Genomic DNA, 14,420 nt, shown 5'->3' with positions numbered 1-14,420 from the left:
GGGTGTGCTTGGGGGAGTTTAAAGGAGCCAGGCAAGATTTCTATATACTCATCCTTCCACATCAGTGATGCTGGATTAACTAATTACTTGAGGTAGGAAGGCTTTTTCACTGGAAATGAAAAAAAAGGATGGAAATGGGAAATGAAAGGCCCCTGGGAAAAAATGTATAACTGTACAATGAACCAATAAAGGGTAAAATCTCCCTTGTAATATTCTTCCAGCCTCAGGACATCAATTATTCATAAAAAATAGCAAAGAATCCATAAAGGTAGGTCATGAGTGCGGCATACCAAATACATTGATTTGAATATTTAAACAGAGAGAGCACATCCGCTGAGTTTGCTCTGAACACGAGCAAACTGCAGTGGTACCTGAGTCAACACACAGGAGAGATAATGGAGCAGGAGAGGCCGGCTCCTCAAAGAGTGATCGGGAGGATAAAGCTCACTGAACCCAAGTGCTCTTGGCAGCAGTTAGGGAGGAAGGGCCTGAACTCAGGGTGTGATAAAGGCAGTGGAGGTGCATGTGATAGAAAAAACTGTGGGGTCTTTCTGTGTGGCCCTAAAGCTATATACAAGACAGAGAGGCGTATCTGTCACGTGCGAGATGCATGGAGGTGGAAGCGGGGTCACAATGTGAAACAGCACATCATTTACAGAATGTCTCCTGCTTGGGTCAGAAGAGACAAAAAAGGACATGCTCGTCATTTGTTACATTATGCAGCGAATCCATGGAGGGTTGGGAATCAGTCAAGGGAGGAGTGGAGAGGGGAAAGTGAGAAACGTTTTCAAGTGCAAAGACCGTAAATTTAACACCTTCCACTATGCGAGCAGAGAGGCAGGCGGGGGATCTTAAAAGAAAGGGTAATGCAGAAAGTGATGAAGAAATGGATAAAGGTATCTGTGACAAGTGTGAGAATGGAGGGTGTGCCAGCAGAAAGGGAGGAAGAGGGAATAAACAAGGCCAGGTAGGGAAAGGGGTGATTTGAGGAAGGGGAGTGAGAGCTGGGGAAGGCGGGCGTTGGGGTCATAAAAACTAGGAGATGTGTTCTGGCCTCTGGGTCTTCATATCTTTTACATTTCTAATTAAAAGAGATAAAGAGTGAGGGAGTCATCAATCCCACAGTGATTTCCCAGTTAAGGTTTTAGAGGGGGCTGTAAACTAGGCAGCCCGGCATCATTGATTTTATAATTAGCTACCGTCACCCCAGACTTAAGATGGAGGGAGTGTGGTATATGGAAGCTTAAAAGAGGGAGCAAGAGACTGCCGGAGGAGTGGGGAAACACAAGGATGAAAATGATGAGGAGGTCAGGCCTGAGGGGAGCATGCGGGAGAGCCAAAGGTGAATGGAGAGAAAATCCAGAATGAAACAGGCAATGAGCCAAAAGGTGATATAGGTTATACAGCTGTGTGAAAAGAAATGGCATAGTTAATTACCAGTGAAATGTCATGTGAGGATCAAAATATTGCTATGATCTCTGGCCAGAAAAAGACACATTAGACCAAATAATAGATACATAAACCATTTTATTATACAGAACCCCACCCAAACCCTGTTACATGACTGATGAGAAAATACACGGCGGTGTACATGTGGGATAACCTTCACACACAAAACTTCAAAACAAACCATAACCACTGGAGCTTTATTGCAACTGGAGACGGTGTCCCGACGAGGAGCACTCGTACTGGAGCTCTCAGTGGAACAACAAAAAATAACTTCCCTAAGACATAAAGTCAGATTACAAGCACAAACAAGGACTATGGAGAATACATGTAGTGTAGTGTAGTGTGCTATCTACTGGGAAAGAATACCAGGCTCCTCAAAACATTCCCACTTTTATACTAAGGAGAATCAACATGTACCCAGTAACACGAGGATGGACAGACATTTACTCCTTTCATGACTACTTTCATAATCCTGTTCCTCCTGTTTAAACATTCAAAATCAATTTCTCTCAACTTAAACTCAACATGCCGGTATCATTCCCTTTCATTAGCACCAATATCTTGCAACAATATAACTTGTATATCAAATCTTATTAGAGTCAAACATGAGTATTTGAAAGCAGAAGGTGAAAACAAAAAAGTGTTGATTAAATATACGTAAACACAACACACAATGATATTAATAAAGATAATGATAATGATGAAAGGACACAACTGACAAAAGTATCCATACATCAACTTTTCATCTAAAAACTCTTTGATAGTAAAAATAGGGTGCAAATACAGCAGATAAAATCAAGCATCAAAGTTTCTAATCTTCTTAGCCAAGCATGGAAAACTTGTCACACATTGCACGGACAGTTGTGTGAAAAACCTAACGAAACCTTTATATAGTTTTGTTGCAGCATAACTCAGAAATCATAAAAAATGCAAATGGTATTGATTAAAAGGTAGGCAGCTATTTTTTTATTTAATTCAGTATATTGCCATCAGGCTAGGGGAAAATACCAACACCATGTCATGATGTCAGGATCTATAAAGATGATTTTCTTTGACTCTTTTTTGAATATTTTAGGCACAAATTTAGAACTGCACGAATGTGAGAAAGGATTTCTGTAAAATACAAACTGTAACAAACACTACATATGCAAATGGACAGCTAGTAAATTAGCATTTCATTTTGATTAAATCCAGGATCGTTACAAGTAAAAACTGCAGCTGATCTGTAGTGAAAAGCTTATGAGCATTAATTTTATAATTATGATGATATGAAGGTACTGAAGTAGAAAGTTGCATCTGGCATTTATTTAAATTAATAGACTTTAAACACAATCTGTTCAATAAGCTTTCCATTTCAAATGCTTGTCCATCTTAGAGCGCCTCTGCGTCACTAAATCTCCTTAACTGCATCTGAATGACAACAATCAACTGCTAATGCGTACAAGAAAGTGCATATCAAATCTTAGTTCTGAGTAAATGGAGGAGAAAAATGATGTCATAGACCTACATCACTGCAATTCTAGCATGAGGCTGTATCATTACTTTATGCTGCCGTGAATAGCGTTCAAAGCTGCTGTGGAGAATTTAATGCTGGAAGAGTTTTGCCATGATTTCCAGTTGAGCTGGGCCTTCACAAAACATCATAATTACAGTGCCTGTCATGACTCCTAATCACAAATGTCATAAAAAATGACATAACATCCATCGTAAAGACTCGACATAGCAATGATTCAACAGAAATCATTCTGCTACAGCCTGTGAACTCTCAAACGCTAGAGCCCATGCCCAAAAGCACGCTGTTTCAAACTGTGCAACCACCTGCCTCCACAAGCATTATGTCATTCCTAAACACAAAACAGCGAGGGCAATAACTACAGTCTAAGAGGGGAAAATCAAGGTTCACGGCAAATACGATGTAAATTGCATATTAACATTTTGTCTGTGTAGTGTGTGAGCTGTATCTGTGCTTGTTGGTGGAAGTAACGTGGAACCACATTAACTCCAAGAAAGTGCCCGTCTTCCTCGCTTTGATCGCTCGCCGTGGCTGGATGTCAACTGGTTACCATAGCGAGGTGTCGGCCAGATCACTGGAGAAGGAGACAAAGCAGAGTGTTCGTGTGTGAAAAACTGAAAGAAACACATTCTGATTGAAAGAGGAGGTTAGACTGAAGGAGCGGGTGAGTGGGAGAGAGAGGGCTTTAATGATGCTGAAAATTGGCCCGTGACTGTGGTACACCCCTCAGGTAAATCATTGCTACAGCTTGCTGTCAACTTATCTGTCCCCTTGTCCTCCCATCTCGCCCCTCCCACGCCCCAGCTCTGTCTCACACAGTCTCCCCCGCCTCACCCGGACTCAACTTCTTTTACGACCACATATTCAAAACTTCTATCTTCCAGCCATACTCACCCTGTCACCATAAATAATTGGTCGCATGTGTCTGTGTGCATTAGCAAGCTTTGAATTCATTGTGTACGCCTGAAACTATTTCTGTGTGAGACCAGAGGTAGAAAGCAACTCAGTACTCAGGTACTATGCTCAAGTACAATTTTAAAGTACAAGTACCTTATTCTTCCTTTTTAAGATACTTAAAAACTTACTTCTCTACATTTAAGAAATAAATATTATTATTTTTCCTCCACTGCATTCATCTGGCTGCTGTGTGTACTAATTGTACACACAAATAAAGTCATGAGTTCATGAAATATGACATATTGCTGGTGTTTAAAACCAGCCAGCGTGACAGGAAAAAAATTGTTGGCTTGTTTGGCCTCAAAGAAATTTTCATTTTAATATGCAGCCAGTAATGTTAAGCTCAATTTTTTTAACTTTAAATCTTCAACTGTGTTTGATTTGTTACCAGCTGCGACAGCGACGCTGGTACTGTTTTCACCTTGTGAGTCTCATCTACTGAGACTTATCTTTCTGCAGCAGAAACTACCAAAGTTGTTGTACAAGGTTTTGAGTACTTTGGGAGGTGTTTATATGTCGGTCTGTCTGCCTGTCTGTCTGTCTGTCTGTCTGTCACCGTGATCGTGTCACAACCGTGCAAGATGCAATCACGAAACTTTACAGACAGATGGGTAGTTGAGTTAAAAATGAAGGCAGAGTTCGAACAAGGAAGAAGGGTGTGGTTCGAGCAAAGGCGCCGGAAGTAAGGGGGCAGGAAGGGGCCATTGTGTGGGTAAATATTCTGGGATGAATAATTGGGTGTTTGAGGGGAAGGTTGTACCTGAGAACAGTGTCAGCATGCTCAGGCAGCAAAAGTGCTGTTTCCTCTCCAGAGCTGGGTCTTGCACATTGAAGTATATCAGATTCCTCCTCCTTTACACCAGACAACACACACACACACACACACACACACACACACACACACACACACACACACACACACACACACACACACACACACACACACACACACACACACACACACACACACACACACACACACACACACACACACACACACACACACACACACACACACACACACACACACACACACAACCAGCTATTACAGTCTAATAACTTGCAGACTATCGGCCTAATTACTTCTCTGAGATAATGTCTGTATCAAACGATCCACTGCCCATGTTTAACTGGTGTTCATGGCTATCAGCATGAAGACAAGACAAGTTTTCAGTATCACATGCAATTAGACTATGGTGACGCTGAATGGCTCAGAAAGCATGTCTCACCGAATCAGAGCTGTGCGCCAGAGTGTCAGCGTCAGCCTGGTGTGGCGATGAGAGCGGGGCTGGTTGGTTGATGACTACTACGCTCCTCTCCACCTCCCTGGGGGAGAGAGGAGGGGTGGCAAGGAGCAAAGAGTCCAGCTGGCCCGGCTCACACAGGCTGTAGTGTCCCAGAGATCTTGGTGGACGGAGGGGCTGCAAAGCCTCTGGGTTCTCGTCCTCAGAGTCAGACAATAAGCTGCCAGGCCGCCCTGCCAGACAGAAACAATGGCAAAGAAAAAGTGGTCACTTTTCCTCAGAGCACTGCTCCTGTAGCCCTAACGACACGCCATTCTGAGAAGTATTTAGTGTTGCTGTTGAATGATAGTTAACATTTTTACTGTTCACATCTGCAGGGCACACAGTAGATTAATGTGTGGCTCCATTCACCTGTAGAGGCAATCGGGGCAGCGCTCCACTTGGCACTGGCCACTGTTCCCATCTTCTGCTCCAGCTGACAGATGTATTCCATCAACTCCTGTAGTGAAAAATACAGTCATCATATCACACACCAGGGCAGATCTTTCATCATGGCTTTAGCAGCCATCACCCTCATAACCCTCATGATGTCCAACTTCTTTAAGCCAAACCCACATAAAATGGTTACAAATACACAAACACAACACTTGCTATTATATAAACATCATTATCACTGTTCAATAAACATTTAAACATTTGTTTGATTTATGATCTGCCACAGATTGGCTCCTATGCTCCCATACGGCCAATGTTAAAATTAAGCTGGACACTGATTTTAAAAACACTGACTATCTACTCTGCCAGTAGTGGACGAATGTGATGGTGGTTAGCCAACAAAAACTCTGCAGGCACTTTAACAGCGGCAACACTGACTGCCCTGAAATCTACTGATTTATATTGCACTATAAACAATTTATATTGCACAATAACAACTAAGAAGACAACAACAGAAAGAAGATTCCTAACACATGGGACATTCACAATCCGTGTATACTGTGTATATGTTGCATCAGCAAGTGTTAGCGATATAAATACATTATTAATACAGAGATTTTAGAAAAACAAATATTATTCAAAGGTACACTCGAGCTTAGCTTTGTAGTACATATAAAGCTGATAGCAACTAAAGTACTGCAGTTGTGAGCTGATAAGAATAAAACTGATACAATTTACTTGTTAATCCATACAAGCCATTCATTAGCCTTGAGATCAGCTGATAATAAACACAAAGTCAGTACCCGTGACACAATGTATGCAGTGTTTACACATTAATATACCATCCCAAAACAGTATAGTTTCCCACATTTTGGACAGACTTTCTGTCAACATAGATTCCAGATATCCCATGTGACCTATCCAACTGTGTTTCTGACCCGTTTCTCTGCAAGTAGCTGCTCCTTCTCTTTTTGGGCGACCCTCAAGCTGGCCTTCAGCTCCTGGAGCTCCCTGCGGGTTTCACTCAGCTGAACCTGTAGGCCAGATATCAGAGGATGACAGGATTTGTCAGAACCATGTAACAGATACTGTGACTTCAGAAGGACAGCTGTGTAGTATACAGAGTAAATCTCAGTTAAAGCTCGACATTTTGGGAAATTTGCTTGCTTGCGTGGAGTTAGATGAGAATATCAATGCTCCTCTCATTTCTGTATGGTAAATGTAGTTTTATTTACTACAAACACACTGAGCTGAACTCACAAAATGACCCTATAACAAGAAACACTGAATGCAGTAAGCTCTTAGTATTCTTTCTCACCCGGTTGCAATCCTTTTCTCTCCCAAGCTCGACCTCCAGCTTCACTCTCTCCATCCTCTCCTCCTGCAGCCTCTCCTCCATCCTCTGCATCTCTGCGTTGAGTTTCTCCAGACGCTCGTGGTCCTTCTGTCAGGGTGACACACACAATGTGTAAAAACTTGACTCGACTTTACAGCTGCAGTGCACAATAAGATAAACAATATTTGCCACTTAGGAGAGCTATGGGAACATTTAATCTTGAAGCCATCAGATGCTGTTTTGAAACATCATGACAGTAATATTACATCAAGATATTTGGACAGTAATGGGACTTATGGAAAAAATATATTCAAAACTCTGCCTCAGTACAAATGTATTAAATTCTGCACTTCAGGTTGGATGTTCTGCAGGGATACAGTACCTCAGCACTGCGCTGCAGATTCTGCCTCTCCTGGGCCCAGCGGGCTCTTCCCTCTCTCTGGGCCAGACTGGAATCTGCAAGCTGAAGGGTGAGCTGGGCAGCCTGCAGACGAGCCTGATGCAATTCGCTCTGCCCATGATCCCTCTGGACCACCATGGCACTTAGATCACTCTTCAAGCCCTCTGCAGCACGCTCGCTGGCGTTCAGACGCTCCCGCAGGCTCCGCATCTCCTTCAGCGTGGCCTCGTTCTCCGCCTGGCCACGAGTGGACACGAAAGCGTGTGTTGGCTACATATCTGTAACTGTAGGTGATTTGCCACATAATGCCAGTCCGGAAAATAACTAATACTGAATTTGAAATGCTAAGTTTTCGGATGTGCTGACATTTAAGTCTTATTTAAAGCTAAGCATATTTATTAAAAACTACATCCATATATAAGATTAAATCACAAAGTAAAGGTATAATAGAAAACAACATCGGATCTCCAGTAATTGAGATAATTTGTTTGCCCCAAATAAATTCTGGTGTCAGGTGCAAATACTTCTCCACTGATAGAAGGTGCTGAATTAAAAGCAAGTACTCTTTGTCTGACCTCTTTCCTGTGGGCAGTGGTGAGTTTCTGGGTGAGGGTGGTGATGCTGTTTTGAAGCTGCAGGACACTTGTGTCTCTCTGGGCCAGCGAATTCCTCAGGCCTTGGAACTCCTTAGACAGACTTCGGAGTTCACCTTCTGTCTGTTCCAGCTTGGTCTAAAAGAAAGACATGACACAGATGGGAAAAGAAAGTGAGATGTGGAAGAAAAAGAACAACGGACACACAGGTTTTATAATGATATACAACATGTTCTGAATTAGAACTACCTGCAGGCTCTTTCTCTCATACTCATCTTCTTTTCTCTGAGCTCCTGCTCTCTTTGCTCTCTCCTTCATCCTGCACACACACAGATTTAGTTACTGATGATCAAAAGTATTCATGAGACCCACATAAAACTCAAAAAAGGAGAAGAAACAAAGCAGAAAAAAAGAAAGAAAATGTCATACCTCTCCAACTCTGTCTCTCTTTCTACAGTTCTCTGAGTCAGGGTTTTGATATCCTCCTCCAGCTCTTTGATTTGCACTTTGCTCGCCTCCCTCGAATCCAATAAATCCCGTTTCTCCTGGGCTAGTGATTCTCCAAAAGCCTGCTCCTCCTAACAGACCAGAGGCATTTTTAATTTTTATGAGGAATTTTAATTTATCATGGCACAGACTAGGCTATCCATATTAAAAATATTTTACATTTAACATTTTAATATAACAACCCAGACATTTTAATGAATTACTGTAGAATTTTATATTAGAGCATTGTTTGAGCAGAGACGTGCTTTTCATCAGAAAATAAGGCCACACATATAGAAACTAAGTATGGAAACTGTAATAGGGAAATTGGTCCTAGTCAAATGATCTTTCCCCTGTCATTTGCTTAGCTCTATCCACCACCTTCTGCACCATCTCCATCTCCTCGACCTTCTCTCGACTCTGCTTCAGCTCTTCCTGCAGGTTGGCGATATCACTTTCTAGCCCTTTGCGTCGTCTGTCCCAGGCCTCCCTCGCCCTCTTGTACTCCTCCTTCTCTTTCTCCCTCTGCCTGTTTGCCGCCTCCTGCACCTGCAGCAGCTCGGCACGCTCTCGCAGACATTCCTGCAGTCGACTCTGACAAGATACAGGAGGAAGCGGGCAGCGGATGGGGAATCATAATTGTGCTGTAGTCTTTGTGTACCAGCAGTAAACAACAGTAGTGATTTCCCAGCATATGTTTTATCATTCATTTTGGAAAACTGAAAACTCTCCTTCAATAAAATATCTAGTAAATCTATTTGACATTTGTAATGCTTACCTGCAGCAGTTCAGCCCTGGGCACTACCAGCAACATGTCTGTGCCTCCTTCCTCTCCATGGGGCTCCTCCTCAAGGGTCACCAGATCCTCAAGTGGCTTCGGAGCGCAGAAAGTGAATTTAGAGCTGCGGGAGAACACTTCCCCCTTAGCGTCGATGTATACAAACTCATACTCTTGGGAGCTGGGCTTGGGTAGGTAGGAGGCTAAAAAGTGTTGGAATAAAGAGGAGATATGTTGAAATAAATTTTCAGTGAAGAATAATTGTGTTTCAAAGTAGCCCAATTTTCATTGATGAGCTGGCTCCCAATTATGCTATGTAGTGTTGAACAAAGAACAATGTGGAAGATAAATGCACTTTAGATAATTTAACTCTCTCTATTTTTGGAAGAGCTAATTTAAGATGACTATAAATCTTTATTAAACAGCCTGACAGACAGTATTTTGGTATTCATACAATACAAGTCTTTAAAGAGTTTACGCATTTATTTTACAAATATGGTTTTAATATTGTAATGCATAAAACATTACATTTTCAAAATGAGAATTCTAATTGAATTTCCAAGACGTTTTGATGTATTGCAGCAACAGTGTTTTATGAGCACAGGGTTGCAATACAGCTTCCTACCACCAGTGGCAGCACTCAGGTAGGTCAGCACCATGGATGTATTAGGTCAGCACAGGTGCGATAAAGAAGAAAAAAATGGCGTCGCGCGCCATCTTTGAATTTTATAGCGTTCGCAAAGAATTACGCGGCCTCCTTAAGATTTAGCTGAAGTTTTGTAACTGTACAGTGACCTGGAATAAACTTTTCCCATTATGAAATATCGTCGATAAGTCCCGCTTACTTCGAGTGAGTTCCTGTTTTCGTTATTCTTCCGTTGAAGTACTTAATGAGCACAGGATCCCTGGGTGACTCCAACTTTGAACAAGTGTTGTGGTTCTTAAATAAATAACCGTACTCACTTTTTCTCACTTGTTTTCTGTCGTACTGGGGTTAACTTGGATGAGAATATTAAGTTGCATCTGTGTCTGTTCAGTGACTAAATCAAAGGATCAACTGGATTTTGTTCAAAAAGTTAGTGAAACCTGCTAACTGCTCATTAAACACACATGTTAAATATGTAAGATACCTGTTCAGTATGAAAGCAAACAGCATGTTGTTGACGTTAATGATGCTACCCATGCTCTCAGGCTACCGTTACGTTTATCAGCATTGCTAATGCTACTAAATACCGGTTTCTTGACTAGTTGTTCCATTAATAACCTTGCAACAGACTTCCAGATTATTGAATTTACCTGCATGTGTCCATATATCCACAGTCTATATATATATATATATATATATATATATATATATATATATATATATATATATATATATATATATATATATATATATATATATATATATATATATATATATATATATATTCTTTTAATTCATTCATTTTTATTCCTCAACGAAAACAGGATTGATGATGTTATGACTCCTGCTTCCGAATCTGACCGGAGAACAACCAGCAACAGCCCGTGACTTCATCCAGCCCATAAAGTAAGCTAACGTTAACCTATCATTATCTCACACAGCAGGCTATATGTTCATGTTGAAAGTGATTTACTTTTTTCTGTTTCACAACACATGTACAGTAACAGGACGAAATGAAAAACAGAAAGGGAGAATGACATACAGCAAATGTAGGCCTATTGTAACTTACAGCACCAGCTTTCACAGTCGCAGTGCTGGCAGCCAACTTTTTTAAATCTCTGCATCGCTGATGATAAGGAACCATCAGCAATTTCTTTAGACTTTCCTGTTTTTCCAATGCAGAATGACATTCTGTTCAAGTTAGTGATAAATCATTCTACTGGAGTTCAATGCCACTCCTGGTGCACACGTGCCTCTCGCACTTAATCAGGCTTATCAGTTGCCACTGATAGACAGAACAGAGTGAGCACTGTATTCTGCAGTGACTATTGGTGGTCACAGCAGGCTTTGACAAAGGCATTGTTTTTGTCATCCTCATTACTCAACCTCCTGCATCCTAAAGAAATTAATTCAATCCAAGCTGAGGGGAATATTTATCTTCTGTACAGGATAGTTTTTGTTAGCCTTTTACATCTGTGGAAATACTCTTAAGATAGAAATAACTTAACATTTTCTTCCACTCCAGTCGCTACCCTATTGTGTACAAGAGAGCAATTCAATTTACAGAAACATCCATCTCCTGCTGAAGGTTTTATGTGAAGATCTAAGCACTGTACTAGTATAGATTCTACCTAACTATGGGAAATAAAATACAATTAGAAAACAAGGGCATGAGTACCCTGGAAGTGCACACAGCAGTTGACATCTGTGCCCTCTTGATAGTCAGCCGGGGCAAGTGCCCAAACAAACGTGTGGTAGTCCTTCACTGATAACCATCCCACCTGAGGAAGAAATCATGCTGTTATTTTGCAGTTGAATACATCCTTATTCACTTGATTTTTATTACAGTCATCAGGTTAACAATACCTTGAAGAGCCCTATCCAGTCATTGCTGGCCCAGTTGTGCTGTGAGCTCAGCGTGTAGTGGCAATCGACTCTGCTTTGAGGGAAGTAACTGCAGCCCACATTTCTGAACTCCACCCGCCACGCTTTTTCCATGGCAACACAAAAAAGGCAGGCTATGTTGCACCTACAGGGAAAAAATAGAAAGTTCCAACTCAAGTTATTTATTAATTATTTTTTTGGGGTTATTTAGTCTAATTTCAAGGTAGAAACTGACATGCATGGTTAGATAAGCTAATTGTGAAATAGCTGGCAGTCTGTGAATATTACATGATATATAACATGTAACACTAGGGCTATTTCCGTCAACAGCATTTGCTATTGTACACTGTCACTTGTAAGCATGTAGTACAAGGTGTACAGTATGGGGCCTCCAGCATGTATAGGGCTCAAATTCCACGGGCAAATACACTGTCTGTGAATTTTGAGGAATTCATGCCTGCATTTAACCACATCACATGGAGAGATGTGTGGCTTACAGAGAGCATTATTTATTCATTTAGCATTGTGTGGGATGTTAACCCCACCCTAGGTCATACTGTATGTGCACAACTGTTGAATGTACCCTGTCATGGCAGAAATTCAACAGACTAATATGACAATGTGCAAGAGAAAAATATTTTGGGGGAACTCTAAAAAACCTTTTTTGACCTACAGTGTACATATGCTGCAATTGTGGATTAACTGTGACTTTCCCATACTTACTATATATTTATCCCTGAGGTAGGCTACAGTCATAATCCAGTATAATTATAGGGGTGTAGAGTTTTCTATTTTAGTAAAGCATCGTTCTAAATTTAGGAATAAGGGAGGAAACTTTTCTTGTGTTAATACTGCTGAACATTTTTCAGATGCCGTCAAATACTATAGATCAGTGACTAAAATATACAGCTAGCTTTAGGAGGGTTCACATTACACAGCACGAGGCTTGAGGCCCAACAGTAGCACATGTCGAAAAGACATCGTCTTGCAATCCACGTCGATGCGAGCTTAGGAAGACAAACATGTAAACAAAGCCACTAAAGGTAGATTTGAACCTGTACTCGTTCATTATCATTGTCCAATTAGTTAATGTGCTGCGCGTGCACGTAAGTCAAGAAAATAACAGGCTTTGTTAACTACAAAAGACATCTGCGCACATTATCTCTCGACCGTCTCGGGTATCTCGCTTACCTTTATCGCCCTCACTTCTTTGTAAACTTCTTTGTCTAAACGAGCCGTCTCTATCAGATACAGGAGTCACAATGCGTGAGAAAACAACAAAAACGTGTGCCAAACAGACGTGCTTTTCTCCTTGGGCTCAGTTGCTCAACTAACCCGAAACAATAACAAAAAAAAAAACCCAAAGCAAAACACAAGCATGACAGCTTCACTTCCACCGCGGAATTATGGGAGCTGTTGTTCACCACTTCGATAGAATTACGATGAAACGCCGCACTTTAAACTACAATCCCCAAGCTCAAAGCAGAATAGCAGCGGTCGCTCTGGAATCGTAATATGATGCTTTTCACCGCATGCCGTTGTTTTTCTCATCGGATGTCAAAGCACAGAGAGACAGTGGTTGTCCGACAGAGTTGTACAGATTGTCCAATGGAAATAAGTATCTCTTCTGTGCGATGAGGTAAAAAAAAAAAAAAGAATCCGCAAAACGGATGTGTGCAAAGTGGGAGAGAGCAATTTGGTCCTTAAATTCAATTTCTGTTGTGATTCATTTTTCAATTGTAACTGCCCATCTCATAGGCTACACATAATATTTTGCATGTTGTCAACATTGTTATTACGCATTATTTGCTCTGCAGCTCGGAGGTAGACAATGCACACTATAAAGGCTATGCCATTTAAATTAAAGTTAAATACTATAGGTTCTTTGCAACCTCCATATTATCTCTATTTCATTTTATAGTTCTCTGTTAGATTGTTTTGCTGATCAGTTGAATCAATGTCCTGCAGAAGCCAATTAAGCAGGATTACTGAGTTACCTGTATAACCGGAACATATCTTTTTGACATAAATCCATGTTCCGGGTTTTATGTCGATTTCAGGTTTTATTAAAACACAGTCATCCTACTTTTTGCCATGCGCCACAGTTTGGCAAGGTTCCTATCTCCCATAGTGTGCCTTGTAACGTGTGTGGGTACAAATGAAACAGCATGGTGATGTTACGGCACCAGACAGCAGATGGCAGTATACCATCTTGAAAACCCAATGCCTTCCATTCAGTCTGTCACATGCAGACCATATTCCTAAACCATGTATAACACACAATGCATGTCCTTTAGCCTCCAAAGACCAAAGTCCCCATGGCCTTCTGAAGTCATCTTGGTGCACATTTTTTTACATAATGTAGGAGAGACATTAGATTAGAGAAATATAGTATTTAATTAGGCTGCGGCATGAGATTAAATATAAAAGTTAAATGCTATGAAGGCCGACATCTCAACTTTGCACTAATTAATCCTGCTGCAATTAAGGTTTTGCAAATATTACAACAGAACAGCAAAATAGATAAGGAGGAAAAAAAAATCACTTAAATATCATTGCAGTGCACTAAGGACGATCAGTTGACTGCCTGGGACTACAAAAAAGCAGAAACGTAGATCATATAAGTGTAAATTTAAGTATTTAAGGTGATCATGCCTCAGTAACTGCTGCTTAAATAATGCTCATCCTATATTATTATA

At 41.0% G+C, this 14,420-nt stretch overlaps 2 protein-coding genes across 9 annotated transcripts in view; one reads left to right on the top strand and one right to left on the bottom strand.

Annotated features, from left to right (window-relative positions):
* Positions 1-1,507: 1,507 nt before the first annotated feature.
* calcoco1a (calcium binding and coiled-coil domain 1a) lies at positions 1,508-13,258 on the bottom strand. Of its 2 annotated transcripts, XM_028581842.1 has the most exons (15): positions 12,913-13,258; positions 11,704-11,866; positions 11,516-11,618; positions 9,192-9,394; positions 8,795-9,007; positions 8,357-8,505; positions 8,177-8,246; positions 7,910-8,065; positions 7,317-7,571; positions 6,917-7,042; positions 6,537-6,632; positions 5,575-5,662; positions 5,149-5,396; positions 4,680-4,771; positions 1,508-3,536 (listed from the first exon to the last, which is right to left on the bottom strand). In XM_028581842.1, the coding sequence occupies exons 2-15, from the start codon at positions 11,833-11,835 to the stop codon at positions 3,509-3,511; spliced, it is 1,959 nt and encodes a 652-aa protein (XP_028437643.1). In that variant the 5' UTR covers positions 11,836-11,866; positions 12,913-13,258; the 3' UTR covers positions 1,508-3,508. The 2 variants fall into 2 exon arrangements, with proteins under 2 accessions (XP_028437643.1, XP_028437644.1); XM_028581843.1 differs by lacking the exons at positions 11,516-11,618; positions 11,704-11,866; positions 12,913-13,258 and adding an exon at positions 10,907-11,479.
* The window catches only part of LOC114558104 (homeobox protein Hox-C10a), a 131,164-nt gene continuing 126,602 nt past the window's right edge, over positions 9,859-14,420 (top strand). The window contains exons 1-2 of one of the 7 annotated variants that reach the window (XR_003692911.1): positions 9,859-10,041; positions 10,662-10,743. The gene's annotated coding sequence lies outside the window, so the exon portion shown is untranslated. Of the gene's footprint in view, positions 10,042-10,098; positions 10,267-10,661; positions 10,744-14,420 lie in introns of those variants that run through there. The other 6 variants (XR_003692913.1, XR_003692912.1, XR_003692910.1 and 3 more) reach the window with 6 other exon arrangements.

Source organism: Perca flavescens, chromosome 7 (assembly GCF_004354835.1).
Source record: "Perca flavescens isolate YP-PL-M2 chromosome 7, PFLA_1.0, whole genome shotgun sequence".
In the NCBI taxonomy this organism is placed as follows: domain Eukaryota; kingdom Metazoa; phylum Chordata; class Actinopteri; order Perciformes; family Percidae; genus Perca; species Perca flavescens.
This window is presented reverse-complemented; position numbering and strand designations above follow the sequence as displayed.

What these genes read in the sequence shown, in the direction of transcription:
- calcoco1a (XM_028581842.1), bottom strand. Translation starts at nt 11,835, where the DNA reads ATGGAAAAAGCGTGGCGGGTGGAGTTCAGAAATGTGGGCTGCAGTTAC. An exon ending in ACTGGATAGGGCTCTTCAAG is followed by an intron (nt 11,619 to 11,703) that starts GTATTGTTAACC and finishes TTTCTTCCTCAG; the next exon opens with GTGGGATGGTTATCAGTGAA. An exon ending in GAGAAAAGGATTGCAACCGG is followed by an intron (nt 6,633 to 6,916) that starts GTGAGAAAGAAT and finishes TCTGGCCTACAG; the next exon opens with GTTCAGCTGAGTGAAACCCG.